The 22,398-nt window shown below is 45.9% G+C and overlaps 1 protein-coding gene across 5 annotated transcripts in view; it reads left to right on the top strand.

Moving 5' to 3' along the window:
* Positions 1-22,398, top strand: part of znf451 (zinc finger protein 451) — a 54,635-nt gene that overhangs the window by 17,566 nt on the left and 14,671 nt on the right. For all 5 annotated transcript variants that reach the window (XM_067984056.1, XM_067984059.1, XM_067984055.1 and 2 more), the window contains exons 5-10: positions 3,565-3,676; positions 6,073-6,220; positions 9,003-9,129; positions 9,550-9,709; positions 11,980-12,127; positions 14,784-16,384. In XM_067984056.1, coding sequence (XP_067840157.1) covers positions 3,565-3,676; positions 6,073-6,220; positions 9,003-9,129; positions 9,550-9,709; positions 11,980-12,127; positions 14,784-16,384 — 2,296 coding nt within the window. The remainder of the gene's footprint in view (positions 1-3,564; positions 3,677-6,072; positions 6,221-9,002; positions 9,130-9,549; positions 9,710-11,979; positions 12,128-14,783; positions 16,385-22,398) is intronic.

The raw sequence follows: 22,398 nt of genomic DNA, 5'->3' as shown, positions 1-22,398 counted from the left end.
GTTCTGCCATTCAGTCAGATCATGGCTGATCTGTACCCCAACTCCATTTACCCACCTTTGATCCATATCTCTTAATACCTTTACCTAACAAAAATCTATCTTGCTAATCTCAATTGGCCCCCAGCATCCACAGCCTTCCGTGGGGAGGAAAGAATTCCAGATTTCCACTACGCTTTGTGTGGAAAAAGTGCTTTCTGATTTCACTCCTAAACGGCCAAGCTCTAAGTTTAAGGTTATGTCCCCTTGTTCTGGATTTCCCCCACCGGAGAAATAGCTTCTCTGTAACAACCCTATCAAATCCCATAATCATTTTAAACACATCAATTAAATCTCCCCTCAACCTTCTGAATTCCAAGGAATACAAGCTATGTTTATGCAACCTAGCCTTGTAATTTAACCCTTTAAGCCCTGGAATCATCCTGGTGAACATGCACTGTACCCCCCTCCAAGGCTGATATATCCATCCTAAGGTGTGATGCCCAGAATCTCCAGAGAGAGTCTGACCAAGGCTCTGTACAACTGTAGCATAACTTCCACCCCTTAGTATTCCAGCCCCCTGGGGATAACAGCCACCATTCCATTAGCCTTTGGATTACTAACTTCACCAAACACCTCCAATAATAATTAGTGTCACCAAAAGCTTCCACTTAAATATGCATGTTTAAATCAAGACCATTGTCCAAAACCTCCTGTAATAGATCAAAGTCCTATCTGTTTAATAGAATAATCACTGTTATCTTTATTTTGGGGTGGTGGAGTAATTTCAGTTAGTGACAATATTTTGGCCACTTTCAGTTGGTTATTGTACAGCCAGGAGCACCCTGGAATACACATCTGCACCAGGATGATTCCATCCCTGGCTCACGTGTGGATGTTGCTTGGAAAGTGAATGAATTACCTCCTATTTAGATGGATGTGATTAACAAGTGCAAAATGTAGATGATTTTAATCGCAAAGCAATAATTGTTTATGTCTGTCTGTGGCCTTAGCCAAGGACCTGATGGGACACCCAATTGCAGTGTTCTGAAAGGTGAAGCGCTTGTCTAGTTGCTGAGGACTGCTTTATCTAATTGTGTGAGATATATTTTGATCTATCTTTTGTAGCAGTTTAACGTCAAAGGGAAAGACAAAGATGTAACTTTGGATGGCTGTACTTGTTTTTCAAATCTCATCGTACCACTAGATGGGTGAAAGTTAAGAGTGGATGGTGGGTTTTCTTTCTCAGATGAGAGTTTTATTAAGGTTGCAGAGTTTCACTGAACTGTATTCAGGGTCAGATTTCAGAGAGTTCCATCCTGGAAGTTTTACCTACAGTTGCCCCTTAAGAAGTTAAATAAGTTGAGCAGATTCCATGATAATGTGATTCTGAGCATGTCCAATGGATGGAGATTGGTTTGATGTCAGCTGTGGCACAGTGGGTAGCACTCTTGCCTCAGAGTCAGAAGGTTGTGGGTTCAAGGCCCACTCCAGAGACTTGAGCACACAAATCCAGGCTGACACTCCCAGTGCAGTACTGAGGGAGTGCTGCATTTTTGGAGGTGCCGTCTTTCGGATGAGATATTAAACCGAGGCCCCATCTGCCCGCTCAGTTTAAACAAAAAAATCCCCTGGCACTATTTCGAAAAAGAGCAGGGGAGTTATCCGTGGTGTCCTGGCTAATAATTATCCCTCAACCAACATCACTTTTTTAAAAAAAAACAGATTATCTGTTCATTATCACAGTGCTGTTTGTGGGATCTTGCTGTGTGCAAATTGGCTGCCACATTTCTTACATTACAACAGTGACTACACTTCAAAAATACTTAATTGGCTGTGAAATGCTTTGGGATGTCCTGAGGTCAGACTGCTATATTAATGCTAGTCTTTCTTTCTTGATGGGCCAAATGGTTCTTTGCACCTTGTACGTTGTATTATGATTGGATCCTGGCCAATGGGGGTAGGGTTCTACTGTAATGTATTTGGAATGCTTAGCCTGCTGTGAAGGGAAGGTTGCTGATGGCTGGCAGAATATCATGCTATAGTTCCACAATTCCCGCCAATTGGTAAGCTATTGATTCGTGGGTTCGTTCCATCGTGATGTGTGGCTTGCGGGGATCAGATGTGGAACAGGTTGTTTGGTAATAGTCATCGTCCTGTGTATTGTGTGAGGAACTGAGGGAGTGAACTGAAAATATGTTACTGATGGAACAGCACATCAGTGCACCCACCCATTTTACCATTGTGTAACCTGAAAGTTTTCGGTATTTTGAGTTAGTGATCAGCTCTGAGTCACGACGTACAGTAATAAAGACCGACCTTTGATTATTTTATTTTACAAAAAAAGCTTGATTGGCCAGACCAGTCGGCATAACTAAAACAGATTACCTGGTCATTTATCTCATTGCTGTTTGTGGGATCTTGCTGTGCGCAGATTGGCTGCCGCGTTTCCGCAGATTAGAACAGCAACTACACTTCAAAAGTGCTTAATTGACTGAAACGCTTTGGGACATCCTGAGGTCGTGAAAGGCACTATGTAAATGCAAGTTTGTTCATCTTTCTTTAAATTGGGTGCTCATTATTCCCTCTTCTGAGTGCATGTTCTTGGGACAATTGAAAGGGCTACATCCCACACAGTTGTGAAAGGGCCTTGTTACCAGAGGTATAGAGGCAGGAACAGCCTGGCATTTGGATAGGGTTACCTTGCTCTCTTTTGCTATAATGTGCTGAATCCCAACAGGGGGAGCTTGAACGTGCAGGCAGATATAGGTATTGTGCACAATGGAACAGACAGGAGAGATAAAACTATCCTTTTCAGACAAATGCCCCACACACTGTGTTGAGCCTTTCTGAAGGAGAACATGTTTTTTGGTCATTGCATAGAATCACACAGAATTTACAACACCGAAACAGGCCGTTCGGCCCAACAGGTCTATGCTGGTGTTTATGCTGCACACGAGCCTCCTCCCTTCGTACTTCATCTAACCCTATCACCATATCCTTCGATTCCTTTCTCCCTCGTGTGTTTATCCAGCTTCCTCTTAAATGCTTCTATGCTATTCGCTTCGACTCCTTGTGGTAGAAACATCTTCTCTATGTCGACCCCATCAAACCCCTTCATAATTTTAAAGACCTCTATCAGGTCACTTCTCAGCCTTCTCTCTTCTAATCCCAGCCTATTCAGTCTTTCCTGACAGTAATAACCTCTCAGTTGTGGTGTCATCCTTGTAAATCTTTTTTGCACCTTCTCCAGTGCCTCTATATCCTTTTTGTAGTATGGAGACCAGAACTCTGCACTGTAATCTTAGTGTGGTCTAATCAAGGTGTACGTATCTAAACGCACCATTTCAGACCAGGAGACCAACATCACGAGTTTACATAAGGATTGCTTTTCTATTACATTAAATTTAAATGTTTCCTTTGTGGAGGATTTCATCAATCATTTCTTTGCGCAGGAACAGTCATTATATTGGATATACTTCATCCTCTGCTATCCTTAATTTTTTTTAAATGCCTGGGCTGATGCTAGAAACTGTTCGCAATTATTGATGAATTTGCTTTAGATTTTCACGTTGTGTGTTTGTGCAGGAGAAGGTGGATTCCCAACATGCTCATGGCATGCAAGAGTTGGAATTCATTCAAGGACAGGCTGCAACGGAGGAAGCGAGACGGTGTGTTGATGGATGGCTGAAAGTACCAGGTATGCTTTTCTTGCGTTTCACTTCTAGATTATAATTTTAGTTTGCTCGCAATGTGCATCGTTGAGTGGAAGGAGAGATGGAGGAATTCGGTGGGGGGGGGGGCGGGGGGAAGGAGGAGGAAAGAGACACGGGCGGAATGGGGACTCATCCGCATTCTTATCTTGACTCAACTTAGTGTACGACGTTAGTTGGCGTGAGTGCCCAACTGAAAACGTTTGGAGATCGCAAGCACGCAATGGAGGAGGGCTTTCTTCAGCCCCTGCACGCAACCCAGTGCCAAGCTTACAGACAGATTGGTGGCAGAAAGGCAGGGAGGGAAGACTCCAGGAGGCTCAACACCCTGGGAAGGGAGTCAGTCTCTTAACAGCCACCCATGTCATTTTGCCAGGGGCCCTTGTGAGCAGACCTGGATTAAGCGTTTGGTGATGAATTAGTTTGGTAGGTGGCGTTAGACTTGGATGTGTCTGACATCAGGGTTGCTGGCACTTTACAAGCTGTTGTGCAGCTTCTTGTGTTACACTCGAGATGGAAGCTCTGGTGTTTGGGATAGCTGTTTTGGAGGTTATTACCTGGAGGTGAGGTTGGTGCTTACTCTGACCAGGTGTATCTGTGTCACTTTGTGTTGCATGAATCTTGGCGGGGTGGGGGCGGAGAGGAAAGGGCCCAAATGCTGCTTTCCGGAATATTCTTCTGTTGAACTGTTACCAGGGCTTAGAGGGTTGAATTGCATAGACTTGGCTTTGCAGTCCCTTGAGTATAAAAAATCGAGGGGTGAGCCGAATGAGGTGTTTAAAATGTTAAAAGGATTTGGTAGGCTAGATACGGACAAGCTAATTCCTCTGGTGGAAGAAATCAAGAATGAGGGGGACATAATCTTAAAATTAGAGCCAGGCCATTTAGCAGGGAAATCAGGAAGCACTTTTTCATTCAAAGGGTAGTAGAAATCTGGAACTCTCCCCTCCCCAAAAGGCTGTGGAGGTTGGGGGGCATTTGGAACTCAAGACCGAGATTGATAGATTTTTATTGGGTAAGGGATATCAAGGGATATGGAGCAACGGTGGGAAAATGGAGTTGAGGTACAGATCAGTTTTGATCTAATTAGATGGTGGAACAGGTTCGAGGGATTGAATGTCCTCCTCCTACTCCTAATGTTACGGTTAATACCCAGGTGGTGTAAAGAAAAAAAAATGAACTGTTTGACAACACCATTGACTGTACTGGAAAATGGCTAAAATATTGGGTGATTTAGAATGTATCAAAGATTCCCAACATAAAGATTCAGTGTGATGATCTGACAGCTGAAAAGGTTGTATTACTGTTCCGTATAAAATATCTTAAGGGCAATAAATGACCCTGTAGTTGTAGATTTCCATTCAGACTAGGTCTGTTCTGCTGCCCCAACCAAAATCGCCTGGATTGCTCCATTTGGAAAGTCTTGTGCTTTGCTCTGGTGGCTGTGTTGATAAGTGTACTGCTTGATGCGAGGCTGAGCTGCACAGACCAGGGAGGTTCCAGGTTCAATCCTGGCCTGTGCTGGGTTGGCCAGCAGCATGAGCCCCAGTTGGGATGCTACTGTGGGCGCTCATCATCCATGGGGCTGGGGAAGGTTAACACACCAGCTGTGGTCCTCTTTCTCGATCGCAATCCAATCTCTGTAACCACCTCCGTTCCTACAACCCTCTGCGTTCCTCCAATTCTGGTCTCTTGTGCATCCACGATTTTCTTCGCCCCTTTTTTAAGATGCTCCTTAAAATCGACCTCTTTAAGCTTTTGGTCACCTGATCTAATGTCTCCTGTTTTGGTTTGGTGTCAGTTTTTGTCTGATTATGCCCCTGTGAAATGCTTCAGGACGTTTTACCACGTTAAAGGCACGATGACGCTCGCTGGATGTGGGTGGGTGTTGGGTGGGGACTGGAATTAGACTCAGATGTGACGCTGTCCATAGGCAAGGAGTATGCCGGCACTCACTGGTGAGGCTCACGTGAAGCTTAACTACTTGGATGAGGTAGTTGGAAGATGGCCAGCACCCATGGAACTGGTTTGCTGAAAGATTCGGTGCCTTCAGGTGAGGCGGCAGTGGGTGGGGGAAATAGAGTGGCAAACATACTAAACAAAATATATTTGGTCCTGTATTTGGATCCTACCTTCTGACAACATCCCTGACCATAATCCTTTCATATACGCAACTGCTACATTTTATTATTTGGTGGGAAATGATGCTCCGCTCTAATAATGAGGAAAATTTCCAAGCTCTTAACGTAGTTTGAGATTGCAAACAGTTTAAACATACAGTTCATATACATGAATTTTATTCTGGTTTTTCTGATCATGTTGACAGTTTTCCATTGTGTCTGTGTGTGTCTGTCACTCTCTTCCCAATGTGTTTGTCAAACAGGGCCAAAACCTGGTATTGTCAGTTTTGGGCGTGGAACAGCTAGAAGACACACGGATGCATCAGTGACTCCTGATCCCATTGACTGCCCAATAATGAATTGTAACAGGAAGTTTGATAATAGACATCTGCTTTTAGGCCATTTGAAAAGGTACGCGCTTTCTTTTAAACTTGATTGTAGTGAAAGTAATGTCAGTATATGGCTGTGTAAGACTCCTTTAAGAAACCTAAATACTGTAGAATCGTGATTTACCAACTGGATAAATACTGAATAAATGACTTCCTTGCCAACTAGATCTGCCTATAACTTACAGTACTGAATGACTGCAGTGATTACTGAGTTAACCTTCTGATTCGGAGGGACTTGTATATGACTTCATTGGCCTGTTGTGATTGAGTTTTACTATTTTCCCTCTGCTCACTGCATTCAGTTCTGGGCACCGCACCTCAGGAAGGATATGTTGGCTTTGGAAGGGGTGCAGTGCGGATCCACCAGAATGATACCGGGGCTAAAAGGGTTCAATAATGCGCACAGGTTGCATAGACTAAGCTTGTATTCCCTCGAGTATGGAAGATTAAGGGGTGATTATCATTTAAGATGATTAAAGGATTGGGCACCTTGAAAAATTTCAGCTGATCAGAGAGAGCCAGCATGGATTTGTAAAGGGTAGGTCATGCCTGACGAGCCTGATTGAATTTATTGAAGAGGTGACTAAAAGTAGTGGACAGGGGAATATTTATGGGTGTTGTTTATATGGACTACCAGAAGGCATTCTGTTACCTAAAGTCGAAGCTCATGGAATTGAGGGCAAATTATTGACCTGGTTAGGAAATTGGCTGAGTGGCGGGAGTCGGAGAGTAGGGATAATGGGCAGGTGCTCAAATTTGCAGGATGTGACTAGTGGTGTCCCACAGGGATCTGTGTTGGGACCTCAACTATTCACTGTATTTATTAATGACTTGTTGACAGGATAGAGAGTCACATATCCAAGTTTGCCGATAACCGAGAGGTAGCATTGACAGCAGTGTAGATGGAAGCATAAAATTACAGAGTATAAGTAATAGATTAAGTGAATGGGCAAAACTGTGGCAAATGGATTTCAGTGTAGGCAAGTGTGAGATCATCCACTTTGGACCTAAAACGGATAGATCAGAGTACTTTCTAAATGGTGAAAAGCTCAAAACAGTGGAGCTCCAAAGAGACTTCGGGATACATGTACATAGATCATTAAAATGTCATGGACAGGTACAGAAAATAATCAAGAAGGCTAAGGAATACTGGCCTTTATATCTAGAGGACTAGAATTCAAGGGGGTAGAAGTTATGCTCCAGCTATACAAAGCCCTGGTTAGACCACATGGCTGGAGTACTGTGTTCAGTTCTGGGCACCTCACCTCAGGAAGGATATATTGGCCTTGGAGGGAGTGCAGTGTAGATTTACTAGAATGATACCTGGACTCCAAGTGTTAAATTACGAGGCAAGATTACGCAAACTAAGGCTGTATTCCCTGGAATTTAGAAGATTGAGGGTGATTTGATTGAAGTTTTCAAGATATTAAGGGGAACTGATTAGGATAGATGGAGAGAAACTATTTCCGCAGGTTGGGGCATCTAGGACTAGGACATAGCCTAAAAATTAGAGCCAGGACTTTCAGGAGTGAATTTAGGGAACACTTCTTCAGGTAAAGGGTGGCAGAAGTTTGGAACTCTCTTCTGCAGTTGATGCTAGCTCAATTGTTAATTTTAAATCTGAGATTGATAGATGTTAACCAAAGGTATTAAGGGATATGGGGCTACGGCGGGTATATGGAGTTAGGTCACAGATCAGCCATGATCTCATTGAATGGCGGAACAGGCTCGAGGGGCTAAATGGCCTACTCCTGTTCCTATGATAGTTTCTCTCTCTCTATCCTATTTCCTCCCAGTGGGGGAGTCCAGAACAAGAGGGCATAACCTTAAAATTAGAGAGAGGCCGTTCAGGGGTAATGTCAGGAAGCACTTCTTCACACATTGGGTAGTGGAAATCTGGAATTCTCTTCCCCCAAAAGGCTGGGGGTCAGTTGAAAATGTCAAAACTGAGATTGATGGATTTATGTTGGGCAAGGTTTTTAAGGGATATGGAGTTGAGTTGCAGATCAACCATGATCTAATTGAATGGCGGAACAGGCTTGAGCGGCTGAATGGCCTACTCTCGTTCCTCACAGAAGGAGCGCAAGGAAGAGGTGATAAGTTAATGGGTAACACATGGAGCTTGATATTAACTCCTGGGCGGGTATGTGGATGGGTGCTGGGTGATGATTGGATTTGGGGTCAGTGGTGATGCTTTAAATGTGTTATCGTCGGCCTTCCGATTGGAAAAACCTTGTGCCTGTGTCTATACTGGAGCAAATATGCGTAACAATTGCTGGAGAAGTTGGGAGTGGGAGTCGTCAAAGAAGGTTTGGTCCTGCTTGCACTGTCAGCAACTTCAGTGTTTCGTGAAGCCTTCAGTCCGTCCATTGATGTACTTTAGGCATCTTTCGCAGAGAGCTGAGGGACTCCGTCTCCGTGCTGGGCTCAGTATAGTCCAGAGCCCTGCAGACCGATGGTCCTGTTGATGGTGGGCTGCTTGGTGGGAAGAGTTCATCTTTCACAACGTTGGAGTGGCGTGAGTGAGCGGTCGTCATTCAGCAAGATTAGCTGAAGATTATGCAACGACTTAACCATCAAACCACTTAGTGGGATTGATACGGAAATCATAGAGATACTCTGACGAGGGATTTGTGTAATTTTTAGGCATCATGTGATAGACACACAAGCTAACAGGTGGAACAGGATCGTACCTACAGTCTTCTCAGCAATTTTTTTGTTGGACGCTGTACTCTGATGTTTGTCTTACAGGAAGCCCAGTTCGTACACTGTGGTAACTTATTAAATGTCTTTTTTTTGCAAAGGTTTGACCATTCTCCCTGTGATCCCACGATCACACTTCACGGGTCTCCATCCACTTCGTATATTTGTGTCGCGTGCTGCCAACGGTTTATAAACAGTCAGAAATACGAAGATCATTTGTCTTCCAAGGTACAATATGGCAAATGCTTTTATGATTTAAGAATCATATTTAATATATCTATGCACTTATTTTTTCCCTTTTTAAGTTAGCCACGGTAGCCATTGCTCATTTATATGCTTAAGTGTATCAATTTGTAACATTTTGATGGATTCACCCCTTTTTTTGTTCAGTTAATCCAATTTTTCTCCCCCCCGTTTCCCTCTTTTCCCCCCCCCCCCCCCCCCCCGGGTCTCTCTCTCTACCCCCACCCCACCCCCAGTCGTGAGAAGAGTTTTATGAACTGGCTCAGTCTTCCCAATATAGGAGACCATTTCAAGACTACATCCATTGAAAGGAGTGTGAGGACTTGCTCTTCATTAATGGGCAGTGGACAGCGTGTGGTTTAATATGAGCATACATTTATAAAGATGGATCCTTTCCTTTTGTAGGTTGATTCACAGGACCCTGAGGACCATCGGCGGGACCTTGAGCCACAGATTACTCAGTGCTTCGCTTGCCCCAGCTGCTACCTGCTTTTTAATTTGAGGGATGAATGTCTGCAGCATATGGCCAAAACAAACCACTTCCTTCAAAGGAACAAATTGAGTGGTAGGTTTTGGGGGCCGAATGTGCGCACGGAATTTTCAGCACTTGGGAACAATCTTAACCTAAGGAAGGATATACTCGCCTTAGAGGCGGTGCAAGGCAGGTTCACTGGATTGATGACTGGGATGTGTGGGTTGTCCTATGAGAAGAGATTGAGTAGAATGGGCCTATACTCTCTGGAGTTTAGAAGAATGAGAGGTGATCTCATTGAAACATATAAGATTCTAAGAGGACTTGACAGGGTAGATGCTGAGAGGTTGTTTCCCCTTGTTGGAGAGTCTAGAATTAGGGGACACAGTCTCAGAATAAGGGGTCGGCCATTTAGGACTGAGATGAGGAGAAATTTCTCCCCTGAGGGTTGTGAATCTTTGGAATTCTCTACCCGAGAGGGCTGTGGGTACTCAGTCGTTGAGTATATTCAAGACTGAGATCAGTAGATTTTTGGACTCATGGGGAATGAAGCGATATGGGGATCAGACGGGAAAGGAGTTGAGGTCGAATGATCATACTGAATGGCGGAGCAGGCTCGAGGGGCCATCTGGCCTACTCCTGCTCCTATTTCTTATGTTCTTAATACAGTACAGTACTCAAAACCAATTCAGCTCCAAGAAAAGAATAGACTTTCATTGATCGAAGTGAGGTCAGGAGACGGGGTGAGAACAGTTTTTTTTGGAAAAAGCTCAATGTGTTAGAATCATTGCATCTTAGAACACAGAAAGAGACCGTTTGGCCCATCATGCCTGTGCTAGCTCATTGGAAGAGCTCTCCAATTAGTCCCACTGCTCTGCTCTTTTCCCCCATAACCCTGCAAATGTTTCCTTTTCAAGTGTATATCCAATTCCTTTTTGAAAGTTACAATTGAATCTGCTTCCAGCGCCCTTTCAGGTAGTGCATTCCAGATCATAACAACTTGGAGTAACACAAAATTCTGCTCATCTCTTTCTTCCCCCTTCCCCACCATGGGTGCTTTTGCCAATTATCTTAAATCTCTGTCCCCTGGTTACTGACCCTCCTGCCAGTGGAAATAGCTTCTCCCTATCAAAACCCCACATGATTTTGAACACCTCCATTAAATCTCCCCTTAACCTTCTCTACTCTAAGGAGACCAATCCCAGCTTCTCTAATCTCCCCTTGTAACTGAAGTCCCTCATCCCTGGCACCATTCTCATAAATCTAGACTGTCGTTTTGTATCCCCGAGTTGCTTGCTTCAGTAAATAGTTAAACTCTTGACATATATTTTTCAAAGTTCGCCCTCTTGTCATTTGTTACAAAAATCCGTTCCAGGTGTGAACTCCGTACTGAGAGACTTCGCAGGTGCCCGTGAGGGTTTTTTTGACAAACATCATTTCAATCATTTTATGTATCGTTAGTGAAAGAAATGGATCTGATCAGAATAAAAGCAAAAATTCCATGTTATGGAAGGGCAAAGTCATATTTAAGTTCTTTGGGTGGGGGATGTAACAGAATCTGTCAGTGATGGTAATGTGGAATTTTGCGGGTAGTAGTTTTTTTAATTGAAGGCGAAGAGACTCTTAAGATGATGAATTAGTTATACAATGGGAAGCACTTGGGAGTGATTGATGAGGGTAATCCAGTGGAGCATTCCAGGCATCAGAATGAACAGAAATAATCCCCCACCCCAAACAGTCTTCCTGGTTCACACAGGGCTGCTGCACCAAAGCCTAGCAGCCCCACTCAGTAAACCACCATATTCGAACTCCCCTGGACCCTTCCTCCTTCTGCCAACTCACCTGTCGTTCTACGTACTATGCAAAGGGGCGTTCTACTGGCATTTAGCGACCCAGAACAGGCAATACTTTCTCGAGCAAAAACAGGTGACTCTGAAAGTCTGTTCTAACTGGTATTTGACTGGGAGTCTATTATTAGCTTCAATTCAACATTAGCAATTTTTTTTAAACCTTGTCAACTGTATTTAGAAATACTCCTGATTTTCTGTTACTTGCATATTCATCCGTTTTATAGAATCCTAGAAAGTTACGGCACAGAAGGAGGCCATTCAGCCCATGTCCATGCCGGCCGAAAAAGAGCTTATCCAGCTGAATCCCACTTTCCAGCACTTGGTCCGAAACCCTGTAGGTTACGGCACTTCAAGTGCTCATCCAAGAAAGTTAAATCCAAGATCTGCCTGGAAATTTTTTCTCTGCACTTAAAACTTTCTCAAAAAAAAATTTGGGTCGTGTCTGAATGATCTCTAATCTAATGTTCTCTCTTTTTTTCTTTCTTTCCCCTGGTTTTTCTCCCTTTCTAATAGGTGAGCAGGGGACACGGTGCCCTCTGCCCGTTCCTAACTATGCAAAGAAGTTGTTGATCTCTCTGTGCCAGGAAGTTCCATTCCAGGTTAAATGTACAGCCTGCCAACAGATGCTGCGTACCCATGTAGAATTGACAGCACATTTCAGGTGTGTGTGTGTTTGTCTCCCACTTCCTTCACCCCACCGTTGGCGGCCATGCCTTCAGCTGGCTAGACCTTGAGCTCTGGAATTCCCTTCCTAAACCTCTCCTCTCTCTCGCCCTCTGCTCTCGCTTTTTAAGACCCTCCGTAAAACCTACCACTTTGACCAAACTTTTAGTCACCTGTCCCAATATTGTCGTCTCGTGGCTGGGTGCCGGTTTTTGACTGATTACGCTCCTGTGATGTTTTACTGCGTTAAAGGCATTATATAAATGCAAGTTGTTGCTGTTCATCTGACAGCTTGATAACAGAAATGATTTTTTTTGATCCTAACCAGTAGGAAAGGTTAGCTGGTCCTGGCTGGGTATCAGTGGGTTCTTTCTTCCACTCCCCCCTCCCCCCCCCCCCCCCCCAATCCTCCTCTCCAGAAGGTGTTTACTCCTTGCATGGGCACCCTCCAGCACCTTGATAGTGCACGTTATGTGGTTCCAATAAAGCAGCCATTGGGAGTGTGAAGACTGGCTGACGTTCCCCTCCCCAACCCAGGGATGTTGATCAGTTGTGACACCCCAACTGAAATGCATGACCACCAGTGTCAACCTGTGACCTTTGCTACGGCACAGCTACTCACTCAAGTAATTGAGCTACACAGACCATGGACAATCTCTCAAAGCTTTCAGGGGCAGCTCACAAGCGTACTATTTTCGTACAATTTTTTTTCTTTTTCCGAAGGGTAATCTTGTCTTCAAAAGTTCCTAAGCAGTGAGATACAATCTGAAACTGGGGGAATATGGGCCACAGCTAAAGATTTAACTTCTACTTTGTGAAAGGAGCAAAATACTGGCCCGGAATTTGCTGAATAAATAACGGGCGGTGAGCGACGCACGCTGTTATTAATGCGCAAATCGGACACCAGTTTGTGGCGAGGAAGAGATACCCCATGAATTGCGAGTCGCTACAAGTTGCTGGACGATTTGCGCCGCTCCACCGTCAGCTTCGGGAAAACGGCATCTCGCCCTCAACCTCCCCGTGAATTTCATGAAGTTTGCGCGTTAATTGCCCATTGAACTCGCCACAGAAAGTCCAGTCTAGTAATTAACAGCGTAATTACCCTTTTAATGATGTGATAATTGTTAATTACTGCCAATTAACCTCTCTTGCCCAAAAAGTGAACAATTAAAAGTGTGGAGTCTCATTCCTTCAGGTTGTGAATTGTTGGAGATTTTAAAAATGTCAAGTTTTTAATTTAATTTTTTTTCTTTTCCATTCAGTCTCTCTCTCTCTCTTTCTTAATCCAATATTTCTTTCCCTTTTTTTTCCTTCTGCAACTGATTTAACTTTAATTCACCCTCCTTCTCAGTCCTTGCATTGAAACTACAACACAGAAACAGACCTTTCGGCCCAACAGGTCTAAGCCGGTGTTTATGCTCCACACAAGCCTCCTCCCACCCTTCTTCATCTCACCCTATCAGTATATCCTTCTACTTCTTTCTCCCTCATGCTTATCTAGCATCACCTTAAATGTATCTATGCTATTTGCCTCAACCACTCCTTGAGGTAGCGAGTTCCACATTCTCACCACTCTTTGGTTAAAGAAGTTTCTCCTGAATTCCCTGTTAGTTTTATTAGCGACTATTTTATCTTTTATGATCTCGAGTTAAATCCTTTAATTAGTTAAGGAGATACACCGATTGTCGTGTCGTTCACTAAGGTCCCAGATGCCCTATTGACCTCGCTGCGCCGTTGTCAGCTTGTACATCCAGCAACTTTGTGAGCAAAAAATTTAAAAACCTAAACGTGCACCAACAAGTCTAACCAACTGGACATGCCACGAGATGCCCCACTCCAGCAACATTTTCACGTTATTTGAATAGTAGACCAACTTTTTATTCTGAAAAAAGTAGTCATGGGGCAATTTGTTTGTAAACCACACAAGTGACTCTTGGACTCCTCTTGATTTTGATTTGTCGTGTGCGTTGGGGAGGCACAGAGATTTATTTTGTCCATTCATAGGAACAGGAGTAGGCCATTCAGCCCCTTGAGCCTGTTCCACCATTCAATTAGATCATGGCTGATCTCTTTTTAACTTCATCTACCTGCCTTGGTTCCATAACACTTAATACCCTTACCTAACAAAAATCTATCAATCTCAGTATTGAAATTTTCAATTCACCCTCCCTTCCCTGCCCCCAGCCTCGGGAGCTTTTTGCGGGTGGGGTGGGGGGGGGTGGAAGAGAGTTCCAGATTTCTACTACCCTTTGTGTGAAGAAGTGCTTCCTGACATCACCCCTGAACAGCCTAGCTCTAATAAGATTATGCCCCCCTTGTTCCAGACTCCCCCACCAGAGCAAATAGTTTCTCTCTAGCTACCCTATCAACTCCTTTAATCATGTTCAGCTCTTCAATTAGATCACCCCTTAATCGTCTATACTCGATGACTGTCCCGTCATTGTTCGTATGATCGTGTGGTGACTTTTCCTAGCTAGCTGGGTGCCCTAGCCATGGTGTAAGTAGGCATCCTTAAATCATTTTTCACATCACGAGATTTTGGGAATCATTCCATTCTGAGACCACCTTTTTTTTTTCTGTCTTTTCCCTAATTGTGGACCACGTAGTGATTTTGGGTGCATTTATAAATGTCTCACTTTCTTCTTTCTTCGCAGAATGCGATGCAGGAAGGCTGGCCCTGTCGCTGTATCTGCCAAAGATATCAGCCAAGTTGCTGCGATATTCAAAGTGAGGGGACGCTGTCTGGACTGCAACAAGCTGTTTGTGGACGCCAACCAGATCAATCAACACACTCAGCAAACCATGCACGACATCCGCTGGATACGCACCATGGAGAAGGCCATCCTGGAGTTTTGCCACTTCAATGAGAAGAGCGCAACTCCCTCCGACCTCCGTATGATGTTGGACCAGTCCAAGGCTAAGAAGAACTCTCCGTTCAAGAGGCCCCTGACCGAGACGTGCCCGGGCGCCAGGGAGCCGGCTGCCCACAGTTCCAACAAGAGGAGCCGGAGAGAACCCAACGACGTGCCCGTGAAGGAAGAGAAGATGGAGAGCGACGACAGCCCGACCGTCAGGCTGTGGTTCTGCGAATGCCACCAACGGTTCGATACAGAAAAGGGGGTGGAGAAACATGTCATGGCGGCTAACGGAATCCGCCACAAGTGTTTGGTCTGCGGCAAACTGGCACTCGATGCCGGGATTATAGGTTTGCACATGAGCCGCAGTCACGGGGGAGCTCATTTGAACCACCACCACTTCTGGTGCGAGCGATGCCGAGCGGAAATGCTGAGGAGAGACGACCTGATGTCCCACATCGTGGAGTACCACAGTGGCCATGCTTACTACTACGAGAGGGAAGTGGACGCAGATGAGTTGATGGCTTTTGAGCCCTCTTCGTCCAAGTTGGCCTGGCATGCAACGGGTTTGAAAGGTGAAGAGGGTGAAGGGATACAGCTGGATCCAAACAGCCCCGAGTCGGGAGTTGCCGTGCCAGCGGATGGTTCGTGGCAGTGCCGGCTGTGCGAAGAGATGTTTGAGTCGGAGGAACTCGTCGCGCAGCACTGCCGTTGCCTCACGAACCACCAGTTTCACAAGTATAGTTGCGGGTTTTGTAAGAAGCATTTCCACAGGGTGGAGACCTTGTACCGTCACAGTCGGGATCAGCACGACAGCGAGATAAGCGTCAACTATTTCTGCGGGTTGTGCGACGACATCGAGTTCAGTTCTGAAGATGAATTTCTCGAGCATTACAAGGCTTTCCACAGCACTGACTATGTCTTTGTGGAGCATGGGGATGCAGCATCCGATAAGGAGGCCGAGATTGAGGCTCTGGGGAAGAGCTCTCAGTTGTCCTGCGGGTGTCGGCTGCACTACAACTCCAGAAAGTTACGGAAGGAAGATTGCCACAAGTGCATGAAGAGCCTGTTCGACCAAGGAAAGCTGTGGTTCCGCTGCTCCTGTTCTGCCACAGCGCAGTGCGAGGGAGACATGAGGAATCATCTGGCGGAGAGCCATGGGACGAGAGTTGCTGGCGCTGGGACAGTTGCCATCAAATGCATCTGCAGCAAGGCTTTTAATGACTGCCAAAGCGCCCAAATGCACTATCACAGTAAACACTGCACTTTGCAGGAGCAGCCGCTGGGCAGCTCTCTGGCAGCTGACGTCGAGGCCACGAGTTCTGGCAATGCCAAGGAGACGGCGGCAGACGACGAAACCGAGGCCTCGACGAGTAACCAGAACTTTATACCGACCAAAGGTAGCCTTTGTATTACACTTGCCCAATCCATGCCAGCCAGTAAGTCGGTGGCACCTGTACATCAGAAAGGCAGGGGAGGTCACCTATTTGGCCAAGAGACTAAACAGAAAAGGTAGTGGCCTATGAATTTAGCTCAGGAGGGAGGGCAAGTTTAACACATTGTTAACTACTACTCCTATAATCTCTTCTACAGCTGACTGTGTGTCCGCCTCCAACACCCCCCCCCCCCCCCCTGCCCAGTCCAACACCAAGGGGACTGGCACAGCTGTCTTTTTTTGTAGGTGTCCTTATTTTCAAAGTGGTCATTTTTGTATGTACTGTGTGTGTTTTTAAAAAAAAAATTCAAGTACAATGGAGGGTTCTTCACCCAACATCCATAGCGGCAGAGAAACCATTCTATCCCTGGGACAGAGCCGTGCCAGCATTCAATCCCAGAGAAACCTCTCTATCCCTGGGACAGAGCCGTGCCAGCATTCAATCCCAGAGAAACCTCTCTATCCCTGGGACAGAGCCGTGCCAGCATTCAATCCCAGAGAAACCTCTCTATCCCTGGGACAGAGCCGTGCCAGCATTCAATCCCAGAGAAACCTCTCTATCCCCGGGCCAGAGCCGTGCCAGCATTCAATCCCAGAGAAACCTCTCTATCCCAGGACAGAGCCGTGCCAGCATTCAATCCCAGAGAAACCCCTCCATCCCCGGGACAGAGCCGTGCCAGCATTCAATCCCAGAGAAACCTCTCTATCACCGGGACAGAGCCGTGCCAGCATTCAATCCCAGAGAAACCTCTCTATCCCTGGGACACAGCTGTGCCAGCATTCAATCCCAGAGAAACCTCTCTATCCCTGGGACAGAGCCGTGCCAGCATTCGTGCCAGCATTCAATCCCAGAGAAACCTCTCTATCCCTGGGACACAGCCGTGCCAGCATTCGTGCCAGCATTCAATCCCAGAGAAACCTCTCTATCCCTGGGACACAGCCGTGCCAGCATTCAATCCCAGAAATACAGCAGTTTCTCTGCCGCTGTGCATGCTGGGTAATGAGCTCGCCCATTCCACAAAAGCCGTTTCTTTCACTAAACCCACTGCTGCCTCGTGCTGACCGTGACCGTTGTTTTGAGTTGTAAAAGGTACTTGTTGCATTGAAGGCTTTGTCTGTAGTTTGTAATTAGCGAGTGTCAGTAGTTTCAGAGTGTTTCTCTTGTATATTTTAAACATGATGTGGAGATGCCGGTGATGGACTGGGGTGGACAAATGTAAGGAATCTTACAACACCAGGTTATAGTCCAACAATTTTATTTTAAAATCACAAGCTTTCGGAGACTATCCCCTTCGTCAGGTGAGTGAGTGAATAAGAGGTTCTCAAATCGCATATCTTATATTAGGCTGGGACACCATCACACCAATCAAAAGGTGTCGTTGGTGTTCAGACAGGTTAGCCACGGAAAACAGTACGTCCCAGTATGCTGAATACACATTGTGTCAAATTACACAGACAGAGAGAAAGAGACCCAAAAGGCAGAGAGAGAGAGAGAGAATATTAAAAACAGATAACTTTTTTTTTCCCCCTTGCTGGTGGGGTAACGTGTAGCGTGACATGAACCCAAGATCCCAGTTGAGGCCGTCCTCATGGGTGCGGAACTTGGCTATCAATTTCTGCTCGACGATTTTGCGTTGTCGTGTGTCTCGAAGGCCGCCTTGGAGAACGCTTACCCGAAGATCGGTGGCTGAATGTCCTTGACTGCTAAAGTGTTCCCCGACTGGGAGGGAACCCTCCTGTCTGGCGATTGTTGCGCGGTGTCCGTTCATCCGTTGTCGCAGTGTCTGCATGGTCTCGCCAATGTACCATGCTCCGGGGCATCCTTTCATGCAACGTGTGAGGTAGACAACGTTGGCCGAGTCACAGGAGTATGAACCATGTACCTGGTGGGTGGTGTCCTCTCGTGTGATGGTGGTATCCGTGTCGATGATCTGGCATGTCTTGCAGAGGTTGCCGTGGCAGGGTTGCGTGGTGTCGTGGACGCTGTTCTCCTGAAAACTGGGTAATTTGCTGCGAACGATGGTCTGTTTGAGGTTGGTTGGCTGTTTGAAGGCGAGTAGTGGAGGCGTGGGGATGGCCTTAGCGAGGTGTTCGTCGTCATCGATGACATGTTGAAGGCTGCGGAGAACATGGTGTAGTTTCTCCGCTCCGGGGAAGTACTGGACGACAAAGGGTACTCTGTTGGTTGCGTCCCGTGTTTGTCTTCTGAGGAGGTCTATGCGATTCTTCGCTGCGGCCCGTCGGAACTGTCGATCGACAAGTCGAGTGTCATATCCCGTTCTTACGAGGGCGTCTTTCAGCGTCTGTAGGTGTCCATCGCGTTCCTCCTCGTCTGAGCAGATCCTGTGTATTCGTAGGGCCTGTCCATAGGGGATGGCCTCTTTGACGTGGTTGGGGTGGAAGCTGGAAAAGTGGAGCATCGTGAGGTTGTCCGTGGGCTTGCGGTAGAGTGAGGTGCTGAGGTGCCCGTCTTTGATGGAGATTTGTGTGTCCAAGAAAGAAACCGATTTTGAGGAGTAGTCCATGGTGAGTTTGATGGTGGGATGGAACTTGTTGATGTTATCGTGTAGTCTCTTCAGTGATTCTTCGCCGTGGGATCATAGGAAGAAAATGTCGTCGATGTATCTGGTGTATAGCGTTGGTTGGAGGTCCTGTGCAGTGAAGAAGTCGTGCTCGAACTTGTGCATGAAAATGTTGGCGTATTGGGGTGCGAATTTGGTCCCCATGGCTGTTCCGTGTGTTTGGGTAAAGAACTGGTTATCGAAGGTGAAGACATTGTGATCCAGGATGAAGCGGATGAATTGTAGGATGGCGTCTGGAGATTGGCTGTTGTTGGTGTTGAGTACTGAGGCTGTTGCAGCCATGCCGTCGTCGTGGGGGATACTGGTGTAGAGTGCCGAGACGTCCATCGTGGTGAGAAGTGTTCCTGGTTCAACTGGTCCGTGGGTGCTGAGTTTTTGTCGGAAGTCTGTAGTGTCGCGACAGAAGCTGGGGGTTCCCTGTACAATGGGTTTCAGGATGCCCTCGACGTATCCAGAGAGGTTCTCACACAGGGTTCCGTTGCCTGATAAGATAGGACGTCCGGGTGTGTTGGCTTTGTGTATCTTTGGGAGGCAGTAGAAGTCTCCCACGCGGGGAGTACGTGGGATGAGAGCACGTAGGATGCTTTGAAGGTCTGGATCGAAGGTCTTGATCAGTTTGTTGAGCTGGTGGGTGTGTTCTTTGGTCGGATCTGCGGGTAACTGTCTGTAGTGTTCCTGGTTGTCCAGTTGTCGGTATGCTTCTTTGCAATAATCCATTCTGTTCTGTATGACGATGGCTCCTCCTTTGTCTGCTGGTTTGATGACGATGTTGCGGTTGGTCTTGAGAGCGTCGATGGCGTTGCGTTGTGCTCGGGTGACATTCTGGACTGTCTTCTGAGTGCGGCTGATGAATCTGGCATTGACGCATCTCCTGACAGCTTGAGCATACATGTCAAGTTTAGGGCGGCGACCCTCTGGAGGAGTCCAGTCTGTGTAATTTGACACAATGTGTATTCAGCATACTGGGACGTACTGTTTTCCGTGGCTAACCTGTCTGAACACCAACGACACCTTTTGATTGGTGTGATGGTGTCCCAGCCTAATATAAGATATGCGATTTGAGAACCTCTTATTCACTCACTCACCTGACGAAGGGGATAATCTCCGAAAGCTTGTGATTTTAAAATAAAATTGTTGGACTATAACCTGGTGTTGTAAGATTCCTTATATTTTAAACATGTAAGTTATTTGGGGGTCTCAGTAAGTGTCCGTTTATACAGGTTTCACTGTGGTATCAGTGTTTTGGTTTTTTTAAGGAACATAAGCCAGAGTTATCTACACACCAGCTCGAGATTTCCCCTCCCCGTTCAGTGTATTTGGTGGAAAAATCCTGGCCATAAAATGCAGTAGTAAATAGAGCAAGAGTTAGCTCCAGTCTAATCACCATTTCAGTGAACAATTCACTTGTTCTGATTGGCAACACAATATTCTTACCTCGTTATAGAACCATAGAATGATACAGTACAGAAGGAGGCCATTCAGCCCATCGTGCTTGTGCCAGCTCTTTGTAAGATCTATCCAATTAGTCCCACTTCCCCTCTCTTATTCCCGCGCCGCCCCACTCTTTCCCCATAGCCCTAAAATTTTCCCCCTTCAAGTATTTATCCAGTTCCCTTTTGAAAGTTATTATTGACTCTGCTTCCGCCATGGGAACGGGAGTGGGCCGCTCAGCCCCAGGGTGTGTGGGTAGGGTTCCCGAATTTCTGATTGTCCTTCCTTTACTCTGGGGATCACCATACCTCCACTCAGTATCCTTATGGCAACATCAAAATTGGGAACTCACCAAATGGGGCAATGGAGAGTGTCATTCTGAATCCTGGCGCACTGTCTCAGTACATGGAAGTACTTGCGTGCTGCACTGCCCACATAACCTCTCAATAGAACTACTGTGCAAAGATCTGATGCAGCAAACATTGGCGGAGGTTAAAGTACGGTTCCCACCACTTGTAATTGTTCTAAATGTAGCTGTTTTATCGGCCAGATTATTCATTTGCATTAACGTCAAATTTAACGTTGCAGCTTATAGTGTCTTAAATGCTCTGTTTATTTCAGGCATGAAACAGCTGTGCTTACTCAGCAGTGCAGCCATTTCCAATCTGGATTTGACTTCAGTCTTTGTTTAGAGAGGAGACACTCGGTGTCACCACCCATGTACTCTTGTACCTCACAGCATTCATTACTTTGTAGAGTATTGATTTTTCGGAGGATGCATTTTATGGACTGATTGATTAGATCAGTCCCTGACAGCAATTTTCTGCTTATAATGAGGACGCTTTCTGCGACTTTGACTTGACAGAGAGAGAATTTGACACGAGAAGATTAGATTCTCTCTCTCTTCCCCCAGCCCACACATTATAAACATAGCATGTAAAGCCCAGGAACAGGCCATTCGGCCCAACTGGTCGGTGCCATTGTTTACGCTCTGTACAAGCCTTCTCCCACCCTTCTTCATCTAACCCTATCAGCATATCCTTCTATTCCTTTCTCCCTCGTGTTTATTGAGCTTCCTCTTAAATACATCAATAACAGCCCCTTAAATGCATCTACACCACACGTACTCACACTAAAATGTTTCTTCAAAAGTTGCAGAAGAGGAAAACATAGTACAGTAGATTTCCACTTGTGTAGTCTGAATGAAATTTTAAATTTCTAATGCTAAGTATTTAAATGTCGCGTGAAAATACTTCTGTTAAGTTCGGGGCGATTAATTTTATCTGGTTTTATACTTATGTCTAAAATACAAAGCTACTTTGGGGAGGTTTCATTCTACGCTCCAGGTATGTGTTTGTGTGGGAATTCATTGTCCAAATGTAGACTGATTTCAGCTGCTGCAGCTCTCCCAGAGGGTGGGTTAGCTTAAAATGCGTTTTTCACACCCCACCCGATTTCACGCTCTATTAGGTTAGGTTAAAATTATCTCCAATATGTCTGTTCCTTAAACAATCAGGTCCTGGTGCACTTTGCAACATTGGGCCGGATCTCGCTGGATGGAGTGGGGCATCTTGTGGCGTTAGATTTTTTTCCCTCACCCTTCAGCTCTCAAATTTTTTGCACGTGATTTGCTGGAAGTGCGAGCTGATAACGGTGCAGGGAGGGCAACAGGGCATCTGGGACCTTAGTGAAAGACGGGCCCAACAGTCTATTTCCTTAATCATAGAATCATAGAAAATTTACGGCACAGAAGGAGGCCATTCGGCCTATCGTGTCCGAGCCGGCTGAGAAACGAGCCACCCAGCCTAATCCCACTTTCCCGCATTTGGTCCGTAGCCCTGCAGGTCATGGCTCTTCAGGTGCACATCCAGGTATTTTTTAAATGTGATGAGGGTTTCTGCCTCTACCACCCTCTCAGGCAGTGAGTTCCAGACCCCCACCACCCTCTGGGTGAAAAAATATTTCC

This window comes from Heptranchias perlo, chromosome 5 (genome assembly GCF_035084215.1).
Source record: "Heptranchias perlo isolate sHepPer1 chromosome 5, sHepPer1.hap1, whole genome shotgun sequence".
In the NCBI taxonomy this organism is placed as follows: domain Eukaryota; kingdom Metazoa; phylum Chordata; class Chondrichthyes; order Hexanchiformes; family Hexanchidae; genus Heptranchias; species Heptranchias perlo.
Note: the sequence above shows the minus strand (reverse complement) of the source record. Positions and strands in the feature narration are given on the sequence as shown.